This window comes from Alexandromys fortis, unplaced genomic scaffold, assembly GCF_014885135.2.
Source record: "Alexandromys fortis isolate MF-2015 unplaced genomic scaffold, M_Fortis_MF-2015_v1.1 scaffold_218, whole genome shotgun sequence".
In the NCBI taxonomy this organism is placed as follows: domain Eukaryota; kingdom Metazoa; phylum Chordata; class Mammalia; order Rodentia; family Cricetidae; genus Alexandromys; species Alexandromys fortis.
The window spans coordinates 2,048,038-2,075,948 of record NW_026068112.1 but is presented as its reverse complement, the minus strand read 5'-3'; the positions used below and the strand labels follow the sequence as shown (position 1 = coordinate 2,075,948).

The window sequence follows — 27,911 nt, the reverse complement described above, 5'->3', positions numbered from 1 at the left end:
TCCAAGGCGAGCGTTGATTGGTGCGAGAGCGCCGCGGGTGGGGCAGAAGACTGCTGAAAAGCCGCGCGCTGGGCGACTTCGCCGACGGGAGCGACGAGGCGCCGGCGCGGGTGAGGTGCGAGGCGAAGCGTGCAGCGCGCGTCTTGGAGAAGCGGTAAAGGCGGGGCTCGGGAGAGGAGTTTGGGGCTTGGGAGAGGCTTGGCAGTGGGCAGCCCGGCATCTGGGGGCGGGGGGGCAGAAGTGCCGGTCTGAGCGTCGGGAGGCGTGGGGCCGGGTCGCCGTTTGGGGTGGCTGTGCTGAGAGCTACTAACTGCAGGCAACTCGCCACAGCTGTGCTTGAGCTCCTAGGCTGGCTCCTGGTGAAACGAGGGGCCTTTTGTTAATTTGCCTTTTACCTCCCCAAGTTAGTTCGGCAGCTAGTTGCAGCTGCGGGATGCTTCATTATTTATCTAGTGACAGGGCCTGTGTCAAGATGGCTTGGAACTCGAGCTCCTCCAGCCTTTGCCTTTAGAGAGTTGGAAGTACGGGCAAGCGCCACAGCACTCTGCTTTGGATTGTTTTTCTGGTCGTCTTCCTTTCTCTCTTTGCTTTTGTTTCGTTCGTTTGTGTGTCTTTGAGACAGTCTCTTGTGATCTACCTGGACTGGCCGAGAACTTGCCCAGTAGCCAACCTTAACCTCCACCTTTCAGGTCCTGATATTCTGGGGATTGGACACCTGGCTTCCTCATCACTACCTCTCACTAGAGAGGATTTCACATCACCCAGGGTGGCCTTGAACTTGTTGTGGACGGCGGTGGTGGTGCACCCCTTTATTTAATCCTAGCACTCTGGGAGGTAGAAGCAGTTGGATCTCTGAGTTCGAGGCCAGCCTAGCCTGTTCTACAAGAGCTAGTTCCAGGCCGGGCAGTGGTGGTGCACACCTTTAATCCCAGCACTTGGGAGGCAGAGGCAGGCAGATCTCTGTGCTCAAGGCCAGCCTGGCATGTGCTATGAAAATGTGTTTGGGATACTGTGAAAGTTTGTATGAACTTTAATTCCAGCACTCGGGAGGCAGAGGCAGGCGGATCTCTTGAGTTCGAGGCCAGCCTGGTCTACAAGAGCAAGTTCCAGGACAGCCAGGGCTACATAGAAACCCTGTCTTTTTTTTTTTTTTTTTTTTTTTTTTTTTTTTTTTTTTTTAAGGCATTTGTGTAATTGACCAGCCTGGGCAATTTAGGCCGTTCCAGAAACGGGACACGGGGAAGAAGGGTATAGTCAGTAGTGAATGCTTCCATGGTTACCCATTCTTAAACTGAGTGTGGGTGGGTGGTATACAAAATCTACCAAGTAACTATCCCAAATTGACAAGACGCCTGAATGCCCAAGGCAATAAAAGGTTTTGGTTTTTTCCTCAGACTGTAATCTGGTCAAGATTAAATTTATTTAAAACTACTGACTTGGATCAAGTGGTGGTAGCAGCACAGTCTTTAATCCAAGGCGGAGGCAGGCAGTTATCTTGTAAGTTTAAGGCAGCCTGATCTACAGAGAGAATTCAAAAAAAAAAAAAAACACACTGACTAGGAAAAAAGATTTGGTAAACCTCTGATAGATTCTTGAAGAATTTTACTCTGTCCTGGTCAGTAAAGCTTACCAGGGCCAGTGGTTATGCAAGCAAGCTTTTGTGGCTGTTTGGTGCTGTAGTTTGGGACCTTGAGACACAGGCACGGGAACTATACCATTAGACTACACCCAGACTATGTACCAGATGCAATTCTGATCTCTTTGCCAGGATACTGCTCCTGGGTGTGAGGTTTCCACACCAGTGTCTTAATTTTCCTTCTAGGCTTCCAGGGAGAGCATACTTAAAACAAGGTTTACTCCAAAGTAGGTTTTCTCTATTGATATGTTTTTAGCTTCACTAGAATAAAACTAATGTTCTTGAGATAAAGATAATCTAATTTTATGTGTGCATAGCTGTATGCATACCTGTATGTTCATGGACTTGTGTGTACATGTAGGTACTTGTGCATATGGAAGCTTAAAGTTGACACCAAGTGTCTTCTTCAGTTGCTTTCTATTTTATTTACTGAGAAAAGGTACCTCACTCGAGCTCCCCAGTTTGGGCTAGTCTTGCTATCCAGTTAACCCCATGGATCTAGTGTCTGCCTCTCAAGTGCTAGAAATAAAAATAGCCACAGTGCCTGAGTTTACATGGGTCCTGGGGATCCAGATTCTGGACCTTGGGCTTATTATACATCAAGCATGTAGCATTGCCCCAATCCAGCATTTTATTATCTGGTGCTACTATATCATAATGTAATAACATTGTATATGTTTTTATCATCTATGTTTTCTACCAGTGTTTATTTTTGAATTGAAGTTGATCAAAATAAAGAATTGTAACATTGTTACCCTGAAAGTTTAAATAAGGAAAGTTAAGAGAAACTTGTAAAATCACTTAACAAGACTTTTCATAAGCAAATAATAATTCAAATTCTGAGTGATAGGGTGAACAAACTTTTCAGGTATATGTGCACCTCTATAAAATGGTTTCTTCCTACTTTACAGGATTGTGTGAATACTGAATAATCAGTGCATATAAAGTGGCGAGATAGTAGCTTCTTGGCATTTTTTTTAATCTTTGTGTTTCCACTGCCAAGGTTGTATCTAGCACATAGAAGTGTTTAATGTGTTTTAACTGCAGGAACAAAGTCAGTAGGTCAGAGGATGCAGGATAACAGACAAGTACTAAGGTAGAGTGTCATGACCCACATCAGTCAGCATTAGGAATCCCTGAGGCTTCAGAAGAGATACTACTATAGATGAAACTTGAAAGAATAGAGGAATCCCTGAGGCTTCAGAAAAGATACTATTAAAGATGAAACTTGAACAAATAGAACTTGAGAAAGACACAGGTGATCTGTGTCAGAGGAAGATCTGTAAATAGATCCTAGTCCCCTAGCAAATATAAAACAAAAATGAGGCTATGAAAATGGCAGGCAAAAATCAGACACAAAGTATCTTTCATCCTATTAAGGAATTTACATGTAAGCAGCTGAGAGCCTCATTTAAAAAAATAGAAATTGTATTCATTCAACAAAGTACTATTGATCAGATAGATGTTAAGTGTATGCTAAACACTGAAGAAAGAAAAATAATTTGTACTCTTGAGGAATTTATATTTTTTTTCAAACTACCTTCTCATTTTACGTACCAATCCCAGTTTCTACTCCCTTTTCTCTGGAATTTACATTTTTTGACCTTTATTATTCCCCCCCCCCCCCCCAAGCTGAGGACTGAATCCAGGGCCTTGTGCTTGCTAGGCAAGCACTCTACAACTGAGCTAAATCCCCAAACCCCAGAATTTACATGAGAGATTAAGTTGGCTTTTAATCATAGTGAAAAACCTGGGATGTTTTGAGAGAAAACATTACAAACATTACTTGAAGTTTTCCAACTTTTTAGGATTAGCTGAAGGGATGGCAAATGCATATTTGATATTGAAAAGTTTCTGCACCCCCAATTCTCTCCGCCAATGCAGCAATCCAAATCAGACCAAGTCAAACTGAATTAGAAAAGGCCCAGGTTTAATGGATAAAACACTCCTGGATGATTTTCCAGCCCACCACCTAACCAAGAGAGGAAACAGGAAAGACCAGAAAACCACACGTCTGTTTACTGTGGGAGAGGGGGACAGTATAGATACCCTGTGGGAGTGGTCTTGCTGGGCAGTGGTGGCGCACACCCTTAATCCCAGCACTCGGGAGGCAGAGGCAGGCGGATCTCTTGAGTTCAAGGCCAGCCTGGTCTACAAGAGCTAGTTCCAGGCCAGGCTCCAAAACTACAGTGAAACCCTGTCTTGAAACAAAATAAATAAAAATTAAAAACATGTGGAATAAGAATTACAATGAGGGAAATGTTATTTGCTTGACAGAAAAGTGAAGATACAATATCAGAGATTCATAGCAAAGCTAGTAAGGTTTTTTTGGAGACAGTTTTTCTGTGTACCTCTGGAACTTGCTCTGAAGACCAGACTGATTTTGAACTCAGAAATCCTCCTGCCTCTGCCTCCTGAATGCCAGATTTAAAGGCATGTATCACCTGTCTGGCTAGATAGTGGGTTTTTGTGTTTTGAATACAGTGTTTTCTCATGTCTCTCTGCCAACCAGACAAGTGGTGGCAGAAAACTACTTCTTGATTTGTTTCAGGACGTTAAATCAGAGTGCAGCAGAAAATGGCCACTGAGCAAACTTCATGGACAAGCCTGTCCACTATTCAAAAAATAGCCCTGGGCCTTGGGATCCCAGCAAGTGCAACAGTCGCCTACATCCTATACCGCCGATATAGGGAAAGCAGAGGTATGTGAACCCGTGTGCACTTGCAATAATATTTTATTGTTAAATTGAAAGCTGTCCTCACCACACCAATACTGTTAAAATACATTTTCAGTGAGAAGGGTTTGAAAATGTCACTTCATTTGTTCTTGGAAAGCTAATTTATGAAGGGACCTTATGTCATTGACTCTTCCCTTTAGCAAACCAACCGTGTGATTTGAACATATATGTTCATTCTGCTGCTTCTCTCCGGCTGTCGAAAGTAGACACAGCTGGACCTGGAGTACAGATCCCAGAGGAATGTTTCAGACTAATGAATGCCTCAGACAACTCTAGCCTTTATTGCTCTACGAGAATCATGTCTTAGAGTAGCATCCCCAAAACTCACAATTTCTAGAATCTGCCTTTCCCATTTTAGCATCTGAAATAGTATCCCACAGAAAATGCCAAGTGGTCTTGGAGGAGGGCAGGTAGAGTGCTGGGGATTAAACTTGCCCTTTTGTATACACACACCCTTATCTCAGCTATAAACCCAGCCCCAGCTCTGGTATTCTGGGATCTTCTAATTTCTATTCAGGTTCTGTGTATTGCATGTGGTTGAGATCCACATTTTGTCTCTTGGATTTATGTCTCTTATATATAGCCTGATTCAGGGGAGGGACAGTTGAGCTCTAGTGTATTTAATTCTGATCTGTCATGGTCTACATAGAAGAACGATTGACATTTGTTGGAGAAGATGACATCGAGATAGAGATGCGAGTTCCCCAGGAGGCTGTGAAGCTCATCATTGGTCGACAAGGAGCCAATATTAAACAGGTAAGTGTGAGCAGGCATCGATTCTACTGACTTGTTTCCTTCCTCTAACCACATTACACAAAACACCCATGTCGCACATATTTTTAAAAGAAAAACTACAGGAACATTAACCTAACTGCACTATTTTCCTTCCAAAATTTAGTACTTCTCCTCAGATGGTAGATGATTAAGCTTGAAATAGTATATGATTGGGGTGGTTCTCAACTTGATAGCATGAATATTTTTATTGGGTAGTTAATGAGCTCCCATTAAATGACAAAGAATTGCTACCTGACTATTCCATCTTTAATCATTGTTTAGCTTAAATGTCCAGAAAGCAAAATCTTTGCTGGGGGTGTGAGTATTGGTAAAGTTTACTAGCACTGGGAAGGATCTGGGTTTGCTCCCTAGCAGAAAAAGAATCTTTAATTGCAAATCCAAACAAAATCAAAGAACATGGGTTGTAACCACAGAGAAATTATTTTAAATTAGCTACTATGTGGATTACCTTTGTCACTGATTTTCTTGCATGAATATAAGTAAATGAGGGCTATTGGTAATTTCTTGATTTAACTGAGGTGTATGACTCTACCTGCTTCCAGGGTTTGATAGAGGTCCTTAGCTAGGACCAAATTAAAGTGTTCTTCCTTCTCTCTGCAGCTGCGGAAGCAGACAGGCGCTCGGATTGATGTGGACACAGAGGATGTAGGCGATGAGCGAGTGCTGCTGATCAGTGGGTTTCCTGTGCAGGTGTGCAAGGCCAAGGCAGCAATCCATCAGATCCTGACAGAGAACACCCCAGTGTCTGAGCAGCTCTCGGTGCCCCAGAGATCTGTGGGCAGAATCATAGGTACAATTGGACAGCTTCCTCTTCTTTATTCTCTGCCTGTCTTTCCCACATTCTCGAAGGTTTTCCTGGCTTCCCCTAGGGAAAACACCTCATTCAGACTTTACTTTTTTTTTCTTCAGAACTGCTGTTTTAAAAATAAGGATGCCTTTCAAATAGGTTTCTGTGAACCAGCAAGATGGTTCAGTGGATAACTGCTGCCAAGCCTGACTACTTGAATTCCATCCTAGGCCTCACATGGTGGAGGGAAAGAACCAAGCTGCCCTCTGACCTCCACACAGGTGCTGTGGCACACCCGGGTCCACACAAACCGCACATGTACACACACAATAAGTAAAGACTTACTTTTTTTAGAATAAAATTTTTTACAGGGATGCTAGAGATGTCCATAGTGTCCTAGACCTTTGAAGAAGGCAGTCATCCAGAGATTACCTGTCAAGCTTTTCCCTAGATCATTCCTTAGTGCTGCTACTAGAGGAGAGAAGTGTCCTGTTTTCAGCTTAGGGTTCTGACACACTCTGGACCATGAGTCTCACAGTGGAAATATAAAGTACAGCTGCTGTGTAGCTGAAAAGTGGAAATGTCCTGAAGTTAATCCTCCAGATAAAGTGGTTCAAATAGAGTTCTATATTCTTTCCTACAGTAGTCGCTTCGGTAGCTCCTTATTTACTATCTTACATTCTATTCAAATTAATTACGAGAACTGATTTCTTTTTGTAACAAAAAAAAATAGCGATTTCTCTATAGTGGATATTGGTCAGGACAGCTTTTTCTTCTGTATTAATGTAGGGAGAGGTGGCGAGACTATTCGCTCTATCTGTAAGGCCTCTGGAGCCAAAATCACTTGTGACAAAGAATCGGAGGGAACCTTACTACTTTCAAGACTTATAAAAATCTCAGGAACACAGAAGGAAGTGGCAGCAGCCAAGGCAAGTATACAAGAATGAGGGTGGCCCTTCTGCCCATCCTGTCATTATCTGGCTACACAGAAGTGACCCCTCTCATTCCCACAGCATCTGATACTGGAGAAAGTTTCAGAGGATGAAGAGCTTCGGAAAAGAATTGCCCATTCTGCAGAAACCAGAGTCCCACGAAAGCAGCCGATCAGTGTGCGAAGAGAGGAAGTGGCTGAGCCCGGTGGAGCTGGCGAAGCAGCTTTATGGAAGAATACCGACTCTAGCGTGGAGCCAGCGGCACCCCTGGAGGCTCCTCTCTGCAAAGGAGGTGGTGATATGGCTGTTACTGGACCAAAAGAAGCTTCCTGGGAGAAACCAAATGATGAAAACTTTCAGTATTCTGATGCCCTGAGCAATCCAGAGACGTCCATGTTTGAAAGTATGTAATGAAGAGGAGCCTATTAGATTAACCAACCTAAAATAGGAAAATTCTGTTTTTGTGATTTCCATCTTTGTCATAATGCCTTTTGGCTAATATTTTATTTACTTGAACTAATACCAAACATTAATAATTTTCCAAGTACAGCTAATGAAGAAAAATAAGATAGAAATATGTTGACAAAAACAGATCTAAGTAATAATTACATTTTTATTAGTTTCTTTACACATTTTGTATATGAGTGCGTGCTTGTATGTATGTATTCATGCAGGGATGGGGTGGGGGTATTCACGTGAGTACACGCATACATGTGGTCACCATCCTTACCTCTGTGTTTAGTTCCTAGTACTGACTTCAGTTCTGATGAGTACCGCGAAGTATATGTTTCTGCTTCTGAACACCCCAACCACTTCTGGATCCAAATCATTGACTCCTATAGCCTCCAGTTGGATAAACTTATCAGCGAGATGACCCAGCATTATAACAGTACTCTGGTGAGTTGCTGGAGGGAAGGCTAGGCTGGGGCTTACCTTTCTCAATGTCAGATGTTCCTTTCCGTACTCTTTTAGCTATCCCTTGGAAATAACCTCTCCTGACCTTCCATCCCCACGTTTAGCCTGAAGACTTGATTCTGCATGTAGGAGACATTGTAGCAGCACATTTAAATCTAGATGGCTGCTGGTATCGAGCCCAGATTCTTGGTACCTTGGAAAGTGGGAATTTGGACCTCTACTTTGTTGACTTTGGAGATAATGGAGATTCCCCAGTGGAGTCTCTCAGAACTCTCAGGTGAGTACAGAGACCTGTTAGGATCCGAGCTGTTGGCTCATATCTGCCGATAAAAAACTGGGGCGCTATTGGCAGATATCATCAAGGAGATTTAGAAGGAAACGTGTATACCTGGGATTCTAATTTCATTAAAATTAATCTCTTATTTTAGGAGTGACTTTCTAAGCCTTCCATTTCAAGCAATAGAGTGCAGTCTAGCACGGATTGCCCCCTCAGGTAAACCAGTTATACCACCTATTGACTTTACTTCCAAACAGTAACTTTCATACAACATGTAAGGAATTGCCCATTCCCAAGCTTTCTGAGTTTTGGAGACTCAGGTACCTTTTCCTTATTAGCACTAGAAAGCAAGACAGAAACTTACTTGGCAGTCAGATCCAGACACACCAAATAAGAATATGAGTAGTACATTCCTGGCATACATGCTGGGGTAGGATGTATCCCACCTCTTACAGCTCTCAGGCTCACACCCTTGTTTTCCCTCATGATCTTCCAGGTGAGCAGTGGGAAGAGGCAGCACTAGATGAGTTTGAAAGACTCACTCACTGTGCTGGCTGGAAGCCCCTCGTGGCCAAGCTCTCCAGCGATGCCCAGACTGGAATCTCAACTTGGCCACAAATCTATTTATATGATACCAGCAATGGGAAGGTAAGGGTGAGGTTCATACATTGCTTGCAGTCACTCTGAAAGATCTGGCTGACCATCTCACCCCATTGCAAATTTACTCTCCCTTAACAGAACATTATTGCTTTCTCGTTTTTCTTTTTTAGAAACTTGATATTGGGCTAGAATTAGTTCGTAAAGGATATGCAATAGAACTTCCTGAAAACAAAGAAGAAAACAGAATTGCCCCAGATATGTTGACGGACACGGTGAGTCACTATAGTCATTTAAGGTGCTTCCAGGAAAATTGAGTGCTTAGAGGCACAATGAAGGCATCTAGTCATTAAACACTTATATCAATTTTATTAAGATTTTAATGATTTTTTTCATATGTGTGTTTTGCCTACATGTTTTATCTTTATACCATATGCATGTACCTGATGAGGAAGCCAGAAGAGAGGGTGTTGGTGTCCCTGGAACTGGACTTAGAGAAAATTGTAAGCTGCCATGTGCATGCTGGGCACAGAACCTGGGTCATCTGGAAGAACAGCCATTGCTCTTGACCTCTGTGCCATCTCTATAGCAGTTGTTTTTTAATCTTGTGTGTGTATCTTTATAATGCATACTAAATGTGTGAATGTCCAAAAAGGAAAGAGACATTGGATCTGCTGAAGTAACAGGAGGTTGTGAGCCATCTAACGTGGGTGCTGGGAATCTGACTTGGGCCCTCCAGAAAAGTAATATGTGCTCTCCCTCTCTCACCTCTAGCTCCACTTCAACTTAATGAGATGAAGCTTATGTCCTCATGAGAACCTTTAGACTATATTTTCCAGGATGAATGAAAATGCAATCAAAAACATTGTGTCTCTCTTATTAGTCACCTTGAGCAACTGCCTTAACCAGACCTGTGATCAGAATGACAGGCTTTTCCCTTTCCAATTGCCAAAGTACTTTCTTTTTCTTTTTCCATAAGGCCGCAGAAGCAGATGATGAGACCAAAAGTAGCCCAGTAGAGATAACAGAAACCCTGACCATCCTCAATGTAACAGGTACAGTTATACTTTCATATAGCATCTGTGCAAGTCCAGATCAGGGAGGTTACTTGCAGCTTGATTTGGGACTAGTAGAGTACTTGACTGACATGCGCAAAGTCCTGGGTTAGATCCCCAGGACTGCATCAGACCAATTCTAGTATTGGTAAGTGGAGGGAGGAGCAGGGTCAACTCCAGTCCACACTGCATGCAACCATGTCTAAAAACACATGGCTCTTAGGACATTGAACACCAACCACCTGTTTTTCTGCTGAGCTTCACTGGCCATGCCTGCTGGAAACAATCTCACGTTCTCATTTCTCCTCACTAGAAGGCGAAGACTCTATGTCGTCTGATATCCTTGATGACATAGTCTGGTATTAGGTCTGGGCTGCAGCTGCTGGACCATCTGCTTTTTACTGTAAGTGGTGCCGTAGCAGCAGGAAAGGAAGGGGGGGACATAAGGGCCTTCAATCCCTCCTCCCTATGCTCTCTGTGTTTCTCTGGAACATCTCTGATGCAGCTTAACTTGCTCTCAAAGCCCTTTTAAGTTTTTTCTCTCTTTGGCAGGATTTGGTGCCAGGAGAAGAATCTGTGACAGATCCATGAAGTCCTTTATTTCAAATGGTGTGGCTTGCTTTGGATCAAATGCGTTTTCTGTTCCATTGGACCTACCACAAAGTGATAGATGGAGACAAATAGATTTCTCCTTCACTCCTGGCTCCTCTCCATCTTTCCGTGTTTGAATGCTGCTGTGAATTCCCAGCCTCGTTTCTGACTCACCTTCCCTGGTGACTATAGTAGTAGGAAGTGTTTGGACTCAAGACTGGAGTCGTCGGGAGACAAAGGGAAATTGGCATGTTTAGAAGCCTCGCAGAGAGTACTACCTCTCACTCTCAGTGCTGAGGTGACTGGAGACAGTTCTTTTGAAATAGTCCTTCAGCTATTTCTTTTTGAACTTTAAAATACAGGCAGAAGAAATGGAGAGGTAGCAGGAAATGCTGTAAATTTCTAGCATGTTTCTGTGTACAGCCACCTAGAGAAAGGTGTAGTTCTGCTTAAATAATTTGGGATCGTTTGCCAAATAAAGTTCTTTATAAAATTATCTAAAACCATATACTCGTCACAACTTGTATGCCTCTGAGTAAAGTCTCTTCTGAGTAAATCTTGATAGTAATTGCCTGCTGCCTCATACAGAGGCCTATCTTGAAAGATGTATCCTTCCCATACAAACATTCATAATCCTCGCTGTTACTTCACAAGTCACACAAAGCCCACCTGCCCTGGATCAGGACTCTAGAAACCGGGGGTCTAGGAATAGGTCTTCATTGTAAACTTGCTGAGCCCTGTCTCCTAGTGTCTCTTCCTTGCTTCAAATTTTTGGACCCAAGTAGCAGAAAGACATTAAGGGAGAAGTTTGAGCACGTCTTAGAGTCCTGGAAGAACCTAAACAGGTTCCGACTGGTAGAGCACTGATGTGTGCTCAGTCTGACAGTGGGGTTCCTATACAACAGGCTCTGAACCCATTCACTTGTTTTCCTCAGTGCTGCTTTCCCTGAAGGTCGGAGGTCATGACTTGCAGCTCATATTAAAGCTCATCAAAACCAACTGGCTGTTCTTGCAGAAAACCCAGGTCCAGCTCCCAGCACCCACAAGGTGGCTCACAACCATCCTGTAATTCCAGTCCCAGGCGATCTAGTGATCTCTTCTAAACCCTGTGGGCACCAGGCATGCATACTGTATACATGTATACATGTAGGCAAAACATTCAGGCACATAAAAATAAAACTCTGGCACACAGACACCTCAGCACTTGGAGAACTGAAAGGATCAATGTGAGGTACCACACTATATAGGCCAACCTAGGCTACATGAGACATTGTCTCAAAAAAAAAAAAAAGTATATCCCCTTTCTTATGCTCATTATGTCTTGAGTGTCCCCTGCCATTTTTGCAGTATATCACAGTACTTGCTGTCTAGAATGTTCTCTTGTTATCTGTTGTAATACTAGTCCTTAGGATGTACATACTTTTCTCTGGTTTTCTCTACATCCAAAGAGAGGGAAATAGCACAGGTCTCTAGTTTGAATTGAAATATATGAAGCATCCTAGCAAGGCTTAGTCTTTCTGAACATTCTAGTTGACTGGTCATTGATCTTGGCAGGTGCTCGGTAAATGGGAACGGAAAAATGGTTGAGGGATAAGGAGAAAGCGAAAGGAGCCCTCCCCTGTCTGACTCAGGTCACTGTGTTCTTTTTAGTCACTAAATATGTCCTACAATGAATATTTCTATCAGGTTCCTATTCCATTACAGCATCCCCCCTCTCAAACAGTGAACACTTTGATTGCACTACCCTTTATTTCCTAGGATGGAAGTATCTCAAATCACATCCTGGGCCCCAGAGTCCCATGTGTTGAGGTTTCCGGCCCCTCACAGAGATGGTATAAACATGTTTAGGGAGGCTCACTAGCCAGGCTGGCCAAGGTCCCTTTCAAGGGGATACACCATAAAGATGACATTATCCCAGGGAGGGAGGGCAGGATGATCTGGTCTGACCACCTCAAAGCCTATGTAGCTAAAGGCTCGCAGGAGGGCACCTGTAGAAGAGAAGAGAACAAGATATTAGAACATCCACTGAGGCTCAGCCCATGACTCCTTATAGAGTGACTCGAAAGCCGTGTAGTGCAGACTTGGGTGTGCTTGGGCCTGATACAGATGCAGGCCTACCCTGCCTTAGTATTCACTTTAACATTTGAGTTCACCTTTCAGATCTCCAGTTTACCCGTTTGTAAACTGAGAATGAGAACCTTCAAAGATTTAAAATGTGATTATCAAGCACTTAGTGCAATGATGGCATTCAAAGCTCTAAAATGGTGACTATTGTTGCTTGCAATCGGCGGCAAACAGCTTTTTTTTGTTTTGTTTTTGGCTTTGTTTTGTTTTAACCAATCTGACCTTGAATGTGGAATTCTCCTGTCCTAGATTTCCAAATAGTAGGATCACAGGCTTGTTCCATCTTGTCTTATACCCAACAGAGTATAAATTCTCTGAAAGATGCGCAGTGATATATTACATCTGCTTAAATATGTTCCTGTCCTACTGTGAAGGCTCGATACATTTTCTTGACCTCCTTTGTCAGTCTACCGCATTCCTTAAATGGATTCTGTGTAATTTCTCCGGTGCTCCCAGGCTCGTGCCTGGTACCACCTGCAGGGACTTCTTGTTAGTCCAGTTGTGATGGGACAGAATAGAATGTTGTGTGCCTTAATTTCCTTTGCAATAGAAGTGGGGACAGGGGGTGCTGAAATGCCAGACTCATCCAAAGACGTCTAAACACACCTCTGTCCTTCCGATCATTGTGGAAGTTCACAAACACAGAGTCCACATTGGTCTTCTCCTCCACATACTCCAATGTTGCTGTCAAGCTAGAGGCCAGAAAGAAAGTTAATACTTAGCTAACTTTATCTAGGAAGTCAGCAGGAGAAATACCAGTGAGGATTTCTCTACCTACTGAAACTAGAAAAGGAAAAGTTGCTGAAGGAGTTTGGCTTTTCTCTGAAGCCAAGGGATTCCAATACAGAAGGGGGTCATGAAGGAAAGGACTGCTGAGTAGCAAAATTATTCAACTATTTGAATCCTACTTTAATGTTCCTGAGTCTGAGTCCAGCAACCATCCCTCAACCTAAAATTATTCCTTAAACCCCAAGATTTTTTTAAAATATTTATTTTATTTATTTATTATGTATACAATATTCTGTCTGTGTGTGTGCCTGCAGGCCAGAAGAGGGCACCAGACCTCTTTACAAATGGTTGTGAGCCACCATATGGTTGCTGGGAATTGAACTCAGGACCTTTGGAAGAGCAGGCAATGCTCTTAACCTCTGAGCCATCTCTCCGGCCCCCAAACCCCAAGATCTTATCTGTGTGCTGTGTGTCTGATCCAGCTCCTAAGTCACTGTGACATGATGAACGGTGGAACAGAGTACCCCATCCCTTCCCCACACCCATCCAGCTCCTCACCTTTCTCGGTTGCCTTGATCCAACGCCTGATGTGGGATATCCAGGAAGAGTCGGTGGTCACACAGAAGGCCGTGCCAGTGAGCAGAGGAATGGGGGGTGAGGCGAAAGCGGAAGTCTAACTGAACTGGGTCTTGGTGAAGCAGGGGGTCAGTTGATAGCACTGTCAGGTTCCCAGCCTGGAAAAGAAATGACTGAAGTAGGGGCTGGAGAGATGGCTCAGAGGTTAGGAGCATTGCCTGCTCTTCCAAAGGTCCTGAGTTCAATTCCCAGCAACCACATGGTGGCTCACAACCATCTGTAATGAGGTCTGGTGCCGTCTTCTGGCCTTCAGGCATACACACAGACAGAATATTGTATACATAATAAATAAATAAATATTTAAAAAAAAAGAAATGACTGAAGTAGCGATCTGCTCGTTGAGTCTTCAAGTCACATCTGGGGTAAACTGGGGTGCTTTTGGAGAATCACAGGCAGATGAGAGAGGCTAAGAAAGTCAGACTCTTAAGAGATATGAAAATATTCCTCAGTCCTAGGGATAGTCTTTCAATACTGAGTTCTACTTGATGTCAAGTGCCTAGGAGAACGTTCTAGTGGTGGGAAGCTCAGGGTGTTGTCTTGCTCATGCTCTATCTCCAGCCCCACTTTTATTTACTTTTTTTTTTTTTTTTTTGGTTTTTCGAGACAGGGTTTCTCTGTGGTTTTGGAGCCTGTCCTGGAACTAGCTCTTGTAGACCAGGCTGGTCTCGAACTCACAGAGATCTGCCTGCCTCTGCCTCCCGAGTGCTGGGATTAAAGGCGTGCGCCACCACCGCCCGGCCTGTTACTTTTTTTTTTTGTAAGGTTGGGGGATAAGATCTTGCTGAGTCACTGAGGCTAGCCTTGTACTCACTCTGTGTCCTCTGCAGCCCTTTCAAGAAGCTGGGATTTTAGCTTTCACTGCCAGGCCTCTCTCAACTACTTCATGTCCCAAGACTCACTTTAATCTGCTATACATTTGTTCCTGCTTCTTTTCCCATCCTGCTCTTGGCTCCCAGCTATAGGAATCCATCTAGAAAGAAGTAGATTTTACAATGTGCTCAGGGGTCTACCTATGTCTAGTTTTCATGGCTATCAGTGTTCCCTCCTCAACAAAGCCATTACAGCGATCAAAGAGCTGGCCTGTCACATCACCGGTGCACTGTACTTACTGAATACAGTTCTTTAAGCTGGCTGTGGTCTTTTTCCTGCTCAGCGCTTCTGCCCTCCTGGAGGCCTCCTAAGGACTCAGGAGCACTGGAGGCAGCAATGGGGCCGAAGCGTCAGGTCCTCCTGTTCTTTGTAAGTGATGCTTGTTTGGGAAAGAGAGACCCAAATTAGTTTACCTCAGAGCCAGGGGTGAAGACATAAACTGAGAAGGTAACTTCCTGACTTCAGCTAAACAGGACCAGCCTTCCACAGTGTCTCCTGGATCACCTATGGAACATCTTATTTTTCCAGGCCAACCAAATAGAAAAATTGTACAAATCCATATGAGGCTTCTACCCTGCCTTTTGTAAGAATCTCTCGACTTGTTTTCCTTTCCTTCACTGTGTGTCAGCCACAGTGACAGATGGGAACAAGTACCTTCTGTAACAACACGGCAGCATCTTCTCCCGGAGGGTGATTCGGTATTTGTAGCAGTAGAGGTAATAGGCGTATGGTGACCAGATGGGATAGAGGTAGTTCCGTGCTTTTCCCCTCTTGATATAAGAAAGGGAGTAGAGAGAGGGGCGGGACCTGTTACAAGGCAGTTTCACGGTTCAGTGCCTCCCTGCGGCAAAGTGAGGGTCAGAGGGCGAGGGGCAGGACTTCAGGCAGCCCTGTCATTGTGACCTGGCAGGCACTATGACATAGACAAGAGGCAGGTGCTTATGTCACCTCAGTTTCAGCCCGCCCTGTCCCATCAGCTGGGGCTCGTGTTCAGCTGCTGGACACTCGACAGCTGTATAGGTAGTTAAAGAGGCTTTCCAACTTATGTCCTAATTGACACATAACCCTGCCTGCGCCCTGGTTCCCACCACCCTGACCGTCCCTACGGACCATTTCTAATTTCAGCAACTGCAGAGTTGGTGTCTGATGCCACAGTAAGCTTCCAAGACCCTGCTCCTGCACTCACCTCATTAGTAGTTGTTTTTGAAAGTCTTTCTTTTTCTTATTATCACTTTCCATAGCATAGAAATACTACAAATTGCAGAACTTTCTCTGTCTTTATAGGTTAGGAATCCCAAATTAAACACTTCTAGGGAACTGTAATGCTACATATCCTTTTGTTGTTGTTGGTGGTGGTGGATTTTTGAGAAGAGTTTCCCTGTGTAACAGCCTTGGCTGTCCTGGAACTGACTTTGTAGACCAGGCTGACTTCGAACTCAGAGATCCACCTGCCTCTGCCTCCCAAGTTCTGGGATTAAAGGTGTGCGCCACCACCCAGCAAATGCTTATCCTTAATCCTGGCAATCAAGAGGCAGAGATGGTGGGATTGCTCAACATCTGGGACCAGCCTGGTTTGCAGTAGCAACGTTCTGACTGGACAGAGCTGCAACACCCTGTTTCAAACACACACACACAGAGACGCAGCCGATAGAAACTGGTGAAGTTACAGAGTAGATATTAAAATGGTAGAAAGCTCACACTAACATAACTCAGCACTAAGTTACTGTGCCAGAACACAGACTCGGTGCTAATTCAAAACGTCAAGAGAATCAAGCCAGGTGTGCTGGCACACCTTTAGCCTCAGCACTTGGGAAGCAGAAGTGGGCAGGATCTTTTGAGTTCCCAATCACAGCTATGCTCTGAGACCCTATCCAAAAAAAAAAAAAACCAAAAAGATTGGGAGTATGGACTATTCAGCAGGGTTTCAGAACAGGTGGTTCAAGTAGGCCTCACTAAAAAGATGATTGAGGCTGGAGAGGCGCCTCAGCGGTTAAGAATACTGTACTGGCTGCTCTTCCAAAGGACCCAGGTTCAATTCCCAGCACCCATATGGCAGCTCACAACTGTCTGTAACTCCAAGATTTGACACCCACACACAGACATACATGCAGGCAAAACATCAATGCATATAAAATAAATAAATACTTTTTTAAAAAAATATTTATTTATTTATTATGTATACAATATTCTGTCTGTGTGTATGCCTGGAGGCCAGAAGAGGGCACCAGACCTCTTTACAGATGGTTGTGAGCCACCATGTGGTTGCTGGGAATTGAACTCAGGACCTTTGGAAGAGCAGGCAATGCTCTTAACCACTGAGCCATCTCTCCAGCTCCCAAAATAAATAAATACTTTTAAAAAAAGATGATTAATCAAAGATGGATGGAGTTAACATTGTTAAGCAATCAAACATGGTGGGGCACATCTTTAGTCCCAGAACTCAGGAGGCAGAGGCAGACAGATGACTCAGTGTGTAGGGACACCTGCTGCACAAGTGTAAGGGCCTGAGTTTGAAAAGCTGGGGCTGGTCACATGCCTAGAACTGCAGTGGAGAGAGAAGATAGCGGGGCTTGCCAGCACCAACCAGCTTCCGGTTTCCTGGGAGACCCTGCTTCCAGGGAATACAGCAGAGCAGGACACCTGAACTCCTCCTTCGGCCTCTTCACACAGAAACAGACTCACAGTCAACCAAATCAATTCAGTATGTGCACAAGCAAGCTTGCTAGCTCGTTCGCTCTCTCCTCCCTTTTTCTCTCCTCCTCCCCTCTCTCTCTCCTCTCTTCTCTCTCACCTTCCCACTCTCTCCTCCCATTCCCTCTCTCTCTCCCCCCTCTCCTCTCTCATGCATGCACACACACATTAAAAAAAAAAAGTCCCTTCCCTTTTTTTTTTTTTTTTTTTTTTTTTTTGGTTAAACAAGACAGGGTTTCTCTGTGGTTTTGGAGCCTGTCCTGGGACTAGCTCTTGTAGACCAGGCTGGTCTCGAACTCACAGAGATCCACCTGTCTCTGCCTCCCGAGTGCTGGGATTAAAGGCGTGTGCCACCACCACCCAGCCCCTTTCCCTTTAATAACCAACTGCTCTTCCTCTTGAACCCATAAAAGAAAGCCCTAACCAGTCACTGGCACTCTTCTTGCTCAGGACCTAGCTCCTTGTAGTATTGCTAATCTGGGCTTTAACTTTACCTCTAAATAAGGTCTTTGTGCTTTTTTTATTCTTTGAACTAAATGCAAAAAAAAAAAAAAACCTGGAAACACTGGGACTCTAGAGCAACCCCTCCCTAATAACATACTCGGTAACCCCAACCAGAAGGGAAGAGAATGAATCCTCGTCTGTCTCACTGATGCAAATCTCCCTCATACAAGCTCCAGTCCCTTTCTGATCTGCCTGTGGCTGTGCATGGTCGCTGTCAGAGAGCCATCACCCTTCGGCCTCTTCCCTTGACGGGTTGGTGAGGAACAGGTAGCTGTGGCAGGAAGGCCTCAGCTGTTTCACCAGGACAGCAAAGGAGAGAAAGAAGTGGGTGTGACGGGCACCGTCCTAGCCAGGCTTGAAACAGGCTCACAGTCAACCAAACCAATTCAGTATGATTTTGAAGCAGAATACAGATATAAAGACATAGACTCTCCTACCTCATTCCAATACTTTTTGTTCCCTGAAGTGAAACCAAAATGTGTTACCACTTGAATTTTTTATTTATTTATTTATTTATGTATTTCAAATGGTTTCACTATATACTATGTAGCTCTGGCTTGGCTGCCCTGGGACTCACAGAGCTCCTCCTGCTCTGCCTTCCGAGTGTGGGATTAAAGGCGTGTGCCACCACACCTGGTCCACCACTTGGATTGTTTTCAATTATTTGTATGTCTGGGTGTGTGGAAGTCACAGGACAGCTTTTCCAGGAATCTCTTCTTTCATCTTGCTTTTGAAACAATCTCTCTCGTGTTATTTCTGCCGCCACACTATGAGCTTGAGCTTCCGGTCAGTTCTGTCTCTCCCTCTCCTCTCAGCATAGGAATGCTGCGGCTGGGATTACAAACAGCCAGCTTCCATCTGGCTCTCCTGGGTTTTGTGTGTTGTGGGACTCTAACCCGGGTTGTCAGGGTGGCACAGTGCTTTCCTACTAACTCGCCTTTCCAGCTCTGCCACTTAGATTTTTTAAAACCTTTTCTTCCTTCCTTTTGCATTTTTTTCCTCTCTCTTTTTCCGCTCACCTTTTCTTTGGTCTCATTTCTGTCTGGGTTTCAGAGTGGAACATTATTACAGGAGCTGACCAAGGTGGTGGTGGTGGGGCTTTGATAATTGTTCTCATGGATTGGGGGAGGAGATGGTTCTGCTATTCCTGGATTTCAATAATTGAAAACATAACTTCCTATCTGCCTTTAGCTTTTCATAGATAAACAATGTGCTTCTCTGCAGAGGTAAGCAGAGAACACAAAGGAAAAGAAACACATTGACATGTCAGTGAGGCCATTGCTTGCACGGTTCCAGCCATGACAGTCTCTCCTCCAGCTCTCACTCAAGCAGGAAGCCAGCCTATGTGTCAGCAGCACCTTTCCCGAGAGGCTCTCCGGGTAATAAAAGAAAAGGTAGAATACATGGGATTTCCTGATGGCCTGTGAGATTTAAAAAAAAAAAAAAAAAACTGTTCTCAGGACTCAGAGGACCAGAGGTGGATCTGCAATGAAAGCCTCCTCCTAGGTTTCATGGTATGGGAAGGTGCCACGCAAGCTTCCAAAGGAGGGAGGCAACTGATAATTCTACCCACTGTGATGCCTACGAATCATAACAGTGGCCAACGTGTCATACATATGTTGAAGGTAATCAACAACTCTAATCGTACTTAAGGTCTTCTCAACAAGAGGGAAATCACACCTGGTACTGAAACCCAGCCTTCCCAGGGCTAGTGAGGTCGTGGATCTTGGAGAACCTGTATCCTCCTCCTTACTAAATCAGCACACTCTCTAGCTACGTTCTAATTTTACTTTATCCTCACGTCCACAGAGAAGTGTAATTCTTGGTTCTCATCAAGGAACATCTCTGTAACAGGTAGACATCATTCCAAAAAACCACAGCCACCAAAATGCAGTTCCAACCGATCCATCTATAACATAACTTCACCTAAAGTTTAAGAACTGTTGTAGAAGAGGTTCTCAGCCTGGGAGGAGCAGGGGTCACAACTCCTTTGGAGTCAAATGGCCCTTTCAGAAGGGTCACATATCAGATATTTCCATAACAATTCATAACAGTTGCAAAATTACAGTAGTAAAGAAATAAGTTTACGATTGGAGGTCACACAATATGAGGAACTGTATTAAAGGAGTGCAGCATTAGGAGGTTGAGAACCTTTGTTGTAGAAGAAGAGGCAGAAAGATCATAAGAGTCAAAGGAACAAGAAGTTTGCTATGAGATAGTGTCTCCTAGAAATGTCAGGGAAGCTCCATCCGCAAAGTCTCACTGACAGGACTGCCTAAACAAGACCTGAAGGAGGTTTCCATGCCCATGAGAAAGGAGAAGGCTTGCAAGGCCTCAGCCCTAGACGAAGAACAAGAAAGTCTTCCCTGGAGAAGGGCACACCAGTTGTTAGCCAGAACCAAATGGCCGGCTCTGAAAACATACACATACAAGTAACATTATACAGACTGAGCAGGCTGCACTTACATATATACACACACACATATAAATAACAACAAATGAGGGGAAAGAAGCCTTGAATTTGAGAAAGCAAGAGCAAGGAAAGGTACACGGGAGGGGGTTAGAGGGAGGAGAAGAAGGGAGAAACGACACCGTCTCAAAACAATAAGGTGAATGTAACTGTTAGCACCAAATGTTGGAAAAATTAAAAATGCTGCAGGATCCCCGGCGGCAGCAGGCAGCAGAAATGCTGTAGGTCCCCAAATGGTGGTAGCGGGCCATGTGGCGGCAGACAGCTGGCCCTGAGAGCAACCAGTCCCAGGCAGAGATGGCTGCTCATCCCTGAGCAGTGGCACCATAGTCCCAGGCAGGGAGACACTTGGCAGGCGGGCAAGAGACAGACATGGATATGCACGACATGCAGAGTGAGGTTGAATATTTATTGGAGAGGTTATGGAGGGAGAAGAGGAGCAGAGAGAGAGACAGAGAGGAAAGAGGGGAGGGGAGGGGAGAGAGAAGAGGGAAGAGGGAGGAGAGGGGGGGGAGGGGAGAGAGACAGAAAGGGGGGAAGGGGAAAAGTGGGAAAAGAGGCAGAAGTGAAGCTGCCTCTCAGACGGGAAAGAGAGCGAGCTCAGGCCGGAAGCTGAAGATCAGCCTGCCTCAGCGGATGGGGGAGGGAGTGGGCGTGGCTTGTCTCTTAAAGAGACAGCACAATCATTACAGTAATAAAAAATTTGTGTCAAAAAACAAAGCAAACAACAAAATGGCGATATCGACTGAAATGGAAAGTCTGCCTGTAGGGCAGCTTGGGAAGAAAAGGGTATAAACTGCTTATTAACTTTAAAATGTCTGTTTGACTGACTAGGCCAGGCGGTGGTGGCAAGCGCCTTTAATCCCAGCACTTGGGAGGCAGAAGCAGGCAGATCAATGTGAGTTTGAGACCAGCCTGGTCTACAAGGGCTAGGTCCAGGACAGGCTCCAAAGGTACAGAGAAACCCTGTCTCAAAAAACAAAAACAAAAAAACAAAACAAAAGTCTGTTTGACATCTAAGAGAGCAAGAAGATGCTGGATATCCATTCCTATGTGAAATTTTTAGGCAGTCTAGGTGAGAAATTTAAACATCACTGATATATAAATAACAGCCATAAAATGAACCAGGAACATCAAGAGAGCGGATACTTAGAAGAGTCCTATTCCATACACTTAGTGTGTGTGGAGGGGAAGATTGTTGCCCTGGAAACCAAGGAGATGCATGTAGGTCAGTCTGCTTAATGGCACATGCAATGAAGCATAGTGCCTCTTTCCACAGACTATAGACCCTCTTCCGTCCCGTTTTTATAATCTATCCAGAACAAAGACTCCACAGAAGGAATTGTGTGGGCCTTACAGTAGTTTCTTTTTCTCTGTAGTTTATGTCTCCTGCAATGTTAGCCAAAATACTATCATGTAACAATATCAGGGAGAGTCAGCAGAGCTTTTAGAGGATCCCACCCTTTAGATACTCAAAGGAAAATTGATAGCGGCATCCATATTCTTTTAGTATTCAGAAATTATAACGTCAAAATTACAAATGAGCTCAACAAGTAGAACTAAATCCATTTTTATTGTTATCATTAATTATTATTATTATTATTAAATTATTTTTGTTGATCTCGCTGGCCCAGAGTTCGGTGTAAATCAGGTTAGCCTGGAAACTATCCTTTTTTTTTTTTTGGCTTGTTTTATTTTATTTTTTTTATATTTTTTTCATTTATTATGTATACAACTTTCTGTCTGTATGCCTGCAGGCCAGAAGAGGGCACCAGACGTCATTACAGATGGCTGTGAGCCACCATGTGGTTGCTGGGAATTGAACTCAGGACCTCCGAAAGAGCAGGCAATGCCCTTAACCACTGAGCCATCTCACCAGCCCCGGAAACTATCCTGTAGAAAGATTACAAGCAGGCACCACCGCGCCCCCTATGCCTCTTTTTTAAGTGAAGCTCAAGAAAAGGTGCTTTTTTTTTTTTTTTTTTTTTTTTTTTTTTTTTTTTTTTTTTTTTTTTTTTTTTTTTTTTTTGTCAGTCTGCTTAATGCTCATTGCATTATCTGTGAAAAGAGGTGACGAAAATAAACAGCAGGTTTCCCGACTCTCCTGTCGCCGTTCCATTCCGGGTTCCCGGGTCTCAGCAGAGCCTCCAGCCCTGCAGCTCAGGCGCGCCGCGGGCAGCCCAGAGGCCTCGACTGCGCCTGCGCGGGGCCCTTCCTCTGTCTCAGCGCCGGAGTCATGGCCGCCTCCGTGGCTAGCCGGGGTCAGGCCCTGTTGTGGGCTGGCGCTGCTTGGCTGCGGCAGCGAGGCGTCGGGGAGCTACTCCGGGCGCGAATGGAAGGGGGCACCCCGGGGCGTGACTTCAGTCTGTCTCATTACCGGGTGAGGGCCGACTGGGGCTTGGGGACGGATTGAGAGCGGCAGGGGCCGCTCCGTGGGGTGGCTGGCGGGCTCTCCTTGGGATGCGGGTGGCGGGGTGGCGGGTGTTCCTGGACGCTCGCTCACCCCAGCCCCCGGCCGCCAGAGCACGGTCATCGTGGAGCGCTGGTGGAAGGTGCCGCTGGCCGGGGAGGGCCGGAAGCCGCTCCTGCACCGGCGGCACCGCGTGTATAAGCTGCTGGAGGACACCAAACACCGGCCCAAAGACCCCCTGGAGCTCATCCTCACGCAGTCAGTGGACGGTAAGCCTGGACCCGGATGCTGACCCACGGGGTTGCTGCTATATAATGTTAGCTCTTCCCGCCTCTCGTTTGTTTGCCTTATGTTTACTACTTAGTGGCTCCGGTGTGTGTGTGACTTAAATAATGACCTCCAGCACGGAAAATTAAAACGCGTGTGCAACACTGTTAGTTGTAAAGAGAGAAGCCAACAGTTTGCATCACAAATAATGAAATCCTTTGATTGAACAACTCAGTCTACACCAGTTTTTAAACTAGACTTGTGACAAGTGTAGTTCCTAATAAATGTATGGTGTGAGCGTGTGCATAGGCCAGAGGCTAGAGCCGTTGCCTCCCCATGGTGCTAAGGTTACGGACCACGTCCAAACTCAGGTCCTCTGTGTGGCTAGGAACTCCTGCAGACTTTTCGTCTGTTCCCGTTCTCATTGGCAGAAATTGGAGTGCGGGGCGATCTGGTCTTGGTGAAGAAGTCTGTGGGTCGCAATAAACTCCTTTCTCAGGGACTGGCTGTGTATGCATCCCCTGAAAACAAGAAGTTGTTTGAAGAAGAGAAATTGGTGAGCTCAAAGGATTTGGAGGAATAAAACATGAAGGTTCTTGCTGGGGATGTCTTCTTCCAGTGGGGAACTGGAGGAAGCCCGGTGTGGTCGGACTGTTACTGCTCAATGTGGGCTCATTTCTTCTACTTGGTTTTGTCTTTTGTAGCTGCGACAAGAAGGCAAACTGGAGAAGATCCAGACGAAGGCAGGAGAGGCAGTGAGTAGGGAATTGTTACTGCCCCTTACAACCGTTGCCAGCCTCCTGAGAGCCTCCTCACTGTTCCACAAGGGATGAGAGCAAGAGTGTCCTGGCCGTCCTGGAACTCACTCTATAGGCCAGGCTGGCCCCAAACTCATATCTGCCTGCCTCCCCCTCCTGAGTGCTGGGATTAAAGGCTTTTTTTTTTCTTTTTTTTTTTTTTTTTTTTTTTTTTTTTTTTTTAGAAAAATGTGCCAAATTTTTAATTTGTTAATTTCTTGCATTAGAAGTACAACATTTGAAGACATCTTTGTCCTGGGAATTTTTTTTTTTTTTTTTTTGCCAAAAATGCAGTAGCTTTTGAGGGAATCACCAGTCTGGGAATCAGGATCTGTGGGAAAGTATAAGGTGAGGACAGACAAGAGAATATAGACGCATGAGAAGGTAAACCGTAAACTACAGGCATTAAAGCAGGCAGCAAGTGGACTCTAGGGGGACTGGAGTTACTGGGGGGAGGGAAACTTTTTTTCCATACATAATATTAAATTAGGCCTTTTCAAATTAGTAGGTTTTGGGCAAACTAGGAAATATGTGAATTTTTAAGGTACATTTGTTGGGGTGGGAGGCAAACTGGCCTTGAATTCTGTGTAGGACCAAGGGCAGCCTGACCTAATCCTCCTTCCTCTTCCCTTCAGTTGGTAGGCTACAGATGTGTGCTTGTGATTGGGTTAATAAAAAGCTGATTGGCTGATAGCTAGGCAGGATTTTCAGGGCAGAGAGAATGCTGGGAATAAGGGTGGAGTTTGCGAGCCGGATAAAGAAGCAGCAACATGGGAAGCTCACAGATGAGGTAAACGAGCCTGGGGTAGCACACAGATTAATAGAGATGGTTCGTTTAAATTGTAAGAGCTCACTGGGGCTTACATTTATCATTAGTAATGTCTCTGAGTGGTTATTTGGATAGCTGCTGGGACACAGAGAAACTCCACCTACACAGACGTGTACCACAAATGGATGCTGGGATCAAACTCGGGCCTATGTATGTTAGGCACACATCTCAGCTCTAGGGCGTATTTTTTTTAAATATTTATTTATTTATTATGCATGCAATATTCTGTCTGTGTGTATGTCTGCAGGCCAGAAGAGGGCGCCAGACCTCATTACAGATGGTTGTGAGCCACCATGTGGTTGCCGGGAATTGAACTCAGGACCTTTGGAAGAATAGGCAATGTTCTTAGCCACTGAGCCAACTCTCCAGCCCTCTAGGGCGTATTTTTAAATGAGGATAGCACAGTCTGCCTGAAGTAGAAATATGTATTGTGTAGTATTAGAAAATATATGACTGGAAAGAGGGTTGGGACAAGATGTACAAAAATAGCTCGACTCTTGAAGTAGTTTATACAAATAATCATTTTATAAGTAGGAAAAGCAGTGATGGCGTGTGAAAGACTTGAAATTCCATAAATGTCAAGTTAAAAGTCACTGCATCCCAAAATATACCAGGAGCCTTCCTAGATGACCCTAAGGTTATTGTGTTCATGTGTGTGGGGTCAGGGCACATGTGCAGTCCAGGGGACAGCTCTCATGAGTCAGTTCTCTCCTTCCTCTGTGTGGACCCTGGGGTCAGACTCAGGTCATGGTTCTTGGCAGCAGGTACCTTTACCCTCCGAGCCATTTTGCCAGCCCTAAGCCCTAGTTTAATGCATTACTTTCTCTTTGCCTAAAAACAGCAGGGTATGGATGAAATCCCCTATGAAGTCTTGGAAAATATCTTTTTTCTATATCAGAGTTGAGAAAAAAGGATGTTCCGGGTTTGTTTGTTTGTTTTCCCCCATGAGTGTTTTGTTTTCACCTGTCCTAGCTGCAGGGCAGAAATGATGAGCTTTTCCTGAAGTCCCAGATGCTGTGACTCTGGCTCTGACTTCTGCTGACACAGCCCTGATTTGTGATTCTTTTTAGACAGTGAAATTTCTGAGAAGCTGTCATCTAGAGGTGGGCATGAAGAACAACGTCAAATGGGAACTGAACCCTGAGATAGTTGCCCGCCATTTCTTCAAGAATGTGAGTGCTCCCAAACTTAAGTGTCCCCTTGGGTCAGAGCCACCCCTAGACAGACCCAGGATTGAACCCTTTCCTATAAAATGGTTTTCCCAGCTAGAGTTGGGAATTAATTACTCTTGTTTGATTTGCAGGGAGAAAAGAGGAATGTAGCTAGGAAGTAAAGTAGTTACAGATTTAAAGACTAATAGGAAAAAGCAATTTATTTTATCTCTAGCTAGGAGGAGCCTGGGGATATGTGACTTACTAGAGAATTGTTACTTTTGTGTAGAAAGCAGTGTTGGTCTCAAGACCTGTTCTGTTTGTAATGTTTATAAACTTGCCACCTTTGCTGAGAAAGACTGAGCCTGTCTGCTGTCATCTTCATCTGTGGGCTTTTGTTCCTTCCCAAGGTCAGCCAGAATCATTTCCCCAGATGTGGGGAACTGTGCAGGTTACCTGAAGGCTGAAGTTAAAGGCTTTATCTCAGCGGTTCTCACCCTGCATATCAAATATTTACATTACGATTCATAACAGTAGCAAAATTACAGCTATGAGTAGCAACAGAATAATGTTATGGTTGGGGTCACCACAACATGAGGGACTTTATTAGAGGGTCGCAGCATTAGGAAGGTTGAGAACCGCTGGTTTATCTGTGGTTGGTTCTATCTTCCAGCTTGGTGTTGTGGTTGCCCCGCGTGCTCTGAAGTTACCCGAGGAGCCTATCACGCGTTGGGGCGAGTACTGGTGTGACGTGACCGTGAGTTTCAGGGATTCTCTTTTGATTGGGAGAAGAGTCAGCATGAGAAGCTGATCGGGTGGTGTCAGTTCTGCCTGACTGATCTCTGGCTATTCCTCTTTTTAATGTGTGTTCAGGTAAATGGACTCGACACTGTAAGGGTTCCTATGTCCGTAGTGCTCTTTCAGAAGCCCAAAACCAAAAGATACAAGCGGTGGTTAGCCCAGCAGGCTGCCAAGAGCGTGGCCACCACCAGCTCCCAGGCAGCCTGAATGTCCTCTGCCTCCAAAACGAAGCAGTCAGAGGAGCATTGGAGCGAAGCAGGCCAGCACATGAGGCTGTCCCAGCCCTGAGCAAGCATGGATCCTAGAGAACGTGGACTCAGCAGACTGGACATGTAAGGCTCGCTGTGTTTGTCACCTCGCAGTCACCACGGCCATCTCTGCAGGCAGTAGATGTCATAAATGAGTATCAGTGAACTGCAACAGTCTTCTTAGCCCTTCCTTCCGTTGGAGAGTCTTTGGGAACCAGTGAAGGGCTGAGCCATTGTGCCTAAAATGGCTGTGTTCTCATCCAGACTGTGTCTCATGCAGAAATAAAGAGCCGTTGAACTGGACTTGAGTTGGTATGAGCAGGATATCCAGGTAAGGCGTCCTGCACCGTGGAGGAAAGCGCGGTCACTGTGTCCTGTGGTTGCCCTGAGCAGACTGCTGTAGCCAGTCATGTTTGCTCTTAGAACTTTCTGTCTCCGTGTGAGTGAGGCAGTGAATTTCATGAAGATCTGAATCAGGCCTAAGGATGGTTGGTGGGGAAAGTGGAGTTGGATTAAAGAAGCTTAAAAGAAGAAAGAATTTCTGTATAAATTTCTTAACCAGCTCCTCACATTTCATAAAGAAGCCCTGACTTCCAGACCAAAGATAAGCCTAAGGTGCTTAATTAATGCCATGTGCTACCTCCGACCAGCCCCATACATGGGTTGGGTTTGGTTTGGTTTGGTTTGGTTTGGTTTGGTTTGGTTTGGTTTGGTTTGGACAGGGTTTCTCTGTGTAGAACTTAGAACTCATTGTCCAGACCAGGCTGGCCTTGAACGCACAGAGATCTGCCAGCCTCTGCCTCTGTCTCTTCAGTGCTGGGATTAAAGGCCTGCGCCACCACCCAGCCCCACACACGTTTGTTAAAAGCACTTACTTTCAGTTCTAGTCTCTGCATTAACCTTTGCCCACGACAAAAAGTTTGCCTGGCCACAGCTGAGAGCAGCAAGAGTGTAAGGACTTAAACGTAATTGTGAAGGGGCTGGAGAGATGGCGTGGCGATTTTAAGAGCACTGGCTGCTCTTCCAGAGGTCCTGAGTTAAATGCCCAGCAACCACATGGTG

General features: G+C 44.9%; 3 protein-coding genes across 3 annotated transcripts; 2 read left to right on the top strand and 1 right to left on the bottom strand.

Annotated features, from left to right (window-relative positions):
* Positions 1 to 66: 66 nt before the first annotated feature.
* Tdrkh (tudor and KH domain containing) lies at positions 67 to 10,898 on the top strand. The gene is made up of 14 exons (XM_050124569.1): positions 67 to 154; positions 4,188 to 4,337; positions 5,023 to 5,129; positions 5,769 to 5,958; positions 6,745 to 6,884; positions 6,969 to 7,290; positions 7,630 to 7,784; positions 7,907 to 8,079; positions 8,231 to 8,295; positions 8,576 to 8,727; positions 8,850 to 8,951; positions 9,656 to 9,731; positions 10,045 to 10,134; positions 10,284 to 10,898. Exons 2-13 carry the CDS (start codon positions 4,214 to 4,216, stop codon positions 10,095 to 10,097), a joined length of 1,659 nt encoding a protein of 552 aa, XP_049980526.1. The 5' UTR covers positions 67 to 154; positions 4,188 to 4,213; the 3' UTR covers positions 10,098 to 10,134; positions 10,284 to 10,898.
* A 1,221-nt stretch (positions 10,899 to 12,119) lies between these two features.
* Positions 12,120 to 15,496, bottom strand: Oaz3 (ornithine decarboxylase antizyme 3; the record flags this gene model as incomplete). Its single annotated transcript, XM_050124568.1, is given in 6 exon segments — positions 12,120 to 12,310; positions 13,053 to 13,138; positions 13,734 to 13,909; positions 14,921 to 14,998; positions 15,000 to 15,060; positions 15,336 to 15,496. Coding segments are annotated over 6 exon segments (693 nt in total), but the record flags the coding sequence as incomplete, so codon positions are not given.
* Positions 15,497 to 22,551: 7,055 nt separating this feature from the next.
* On the top strand, positions 22,552 to 27,152 carry Mrpl9 (mitochondrial ribosomal protein L9). The gene is made up of 7 exons (XM_050124564.1): positions 22,552 to 22,726; positions 22,869 to 23,025; positions 23,455 to 23,579; positions 23,728 to 23,778; positions 25,720 to 25,821; positions 26,474 to 26,557; positions 26,674 to 27,152. Exons 1-7 carry the CDS (start codon positions 22,583 to 22,585, stop codon positions 26,806 to 26,808), a joined length of 798 nt encoding a protein of 265 aa, XP_049980521.1. The 5' UTR covers positions 22,552 to 22,582; the 3' UTR covers positions 26,809 to 27,152.
* The last annotated feature ends 759 nt before the right edge of the window (positions 27,153 to 27,911 follow it).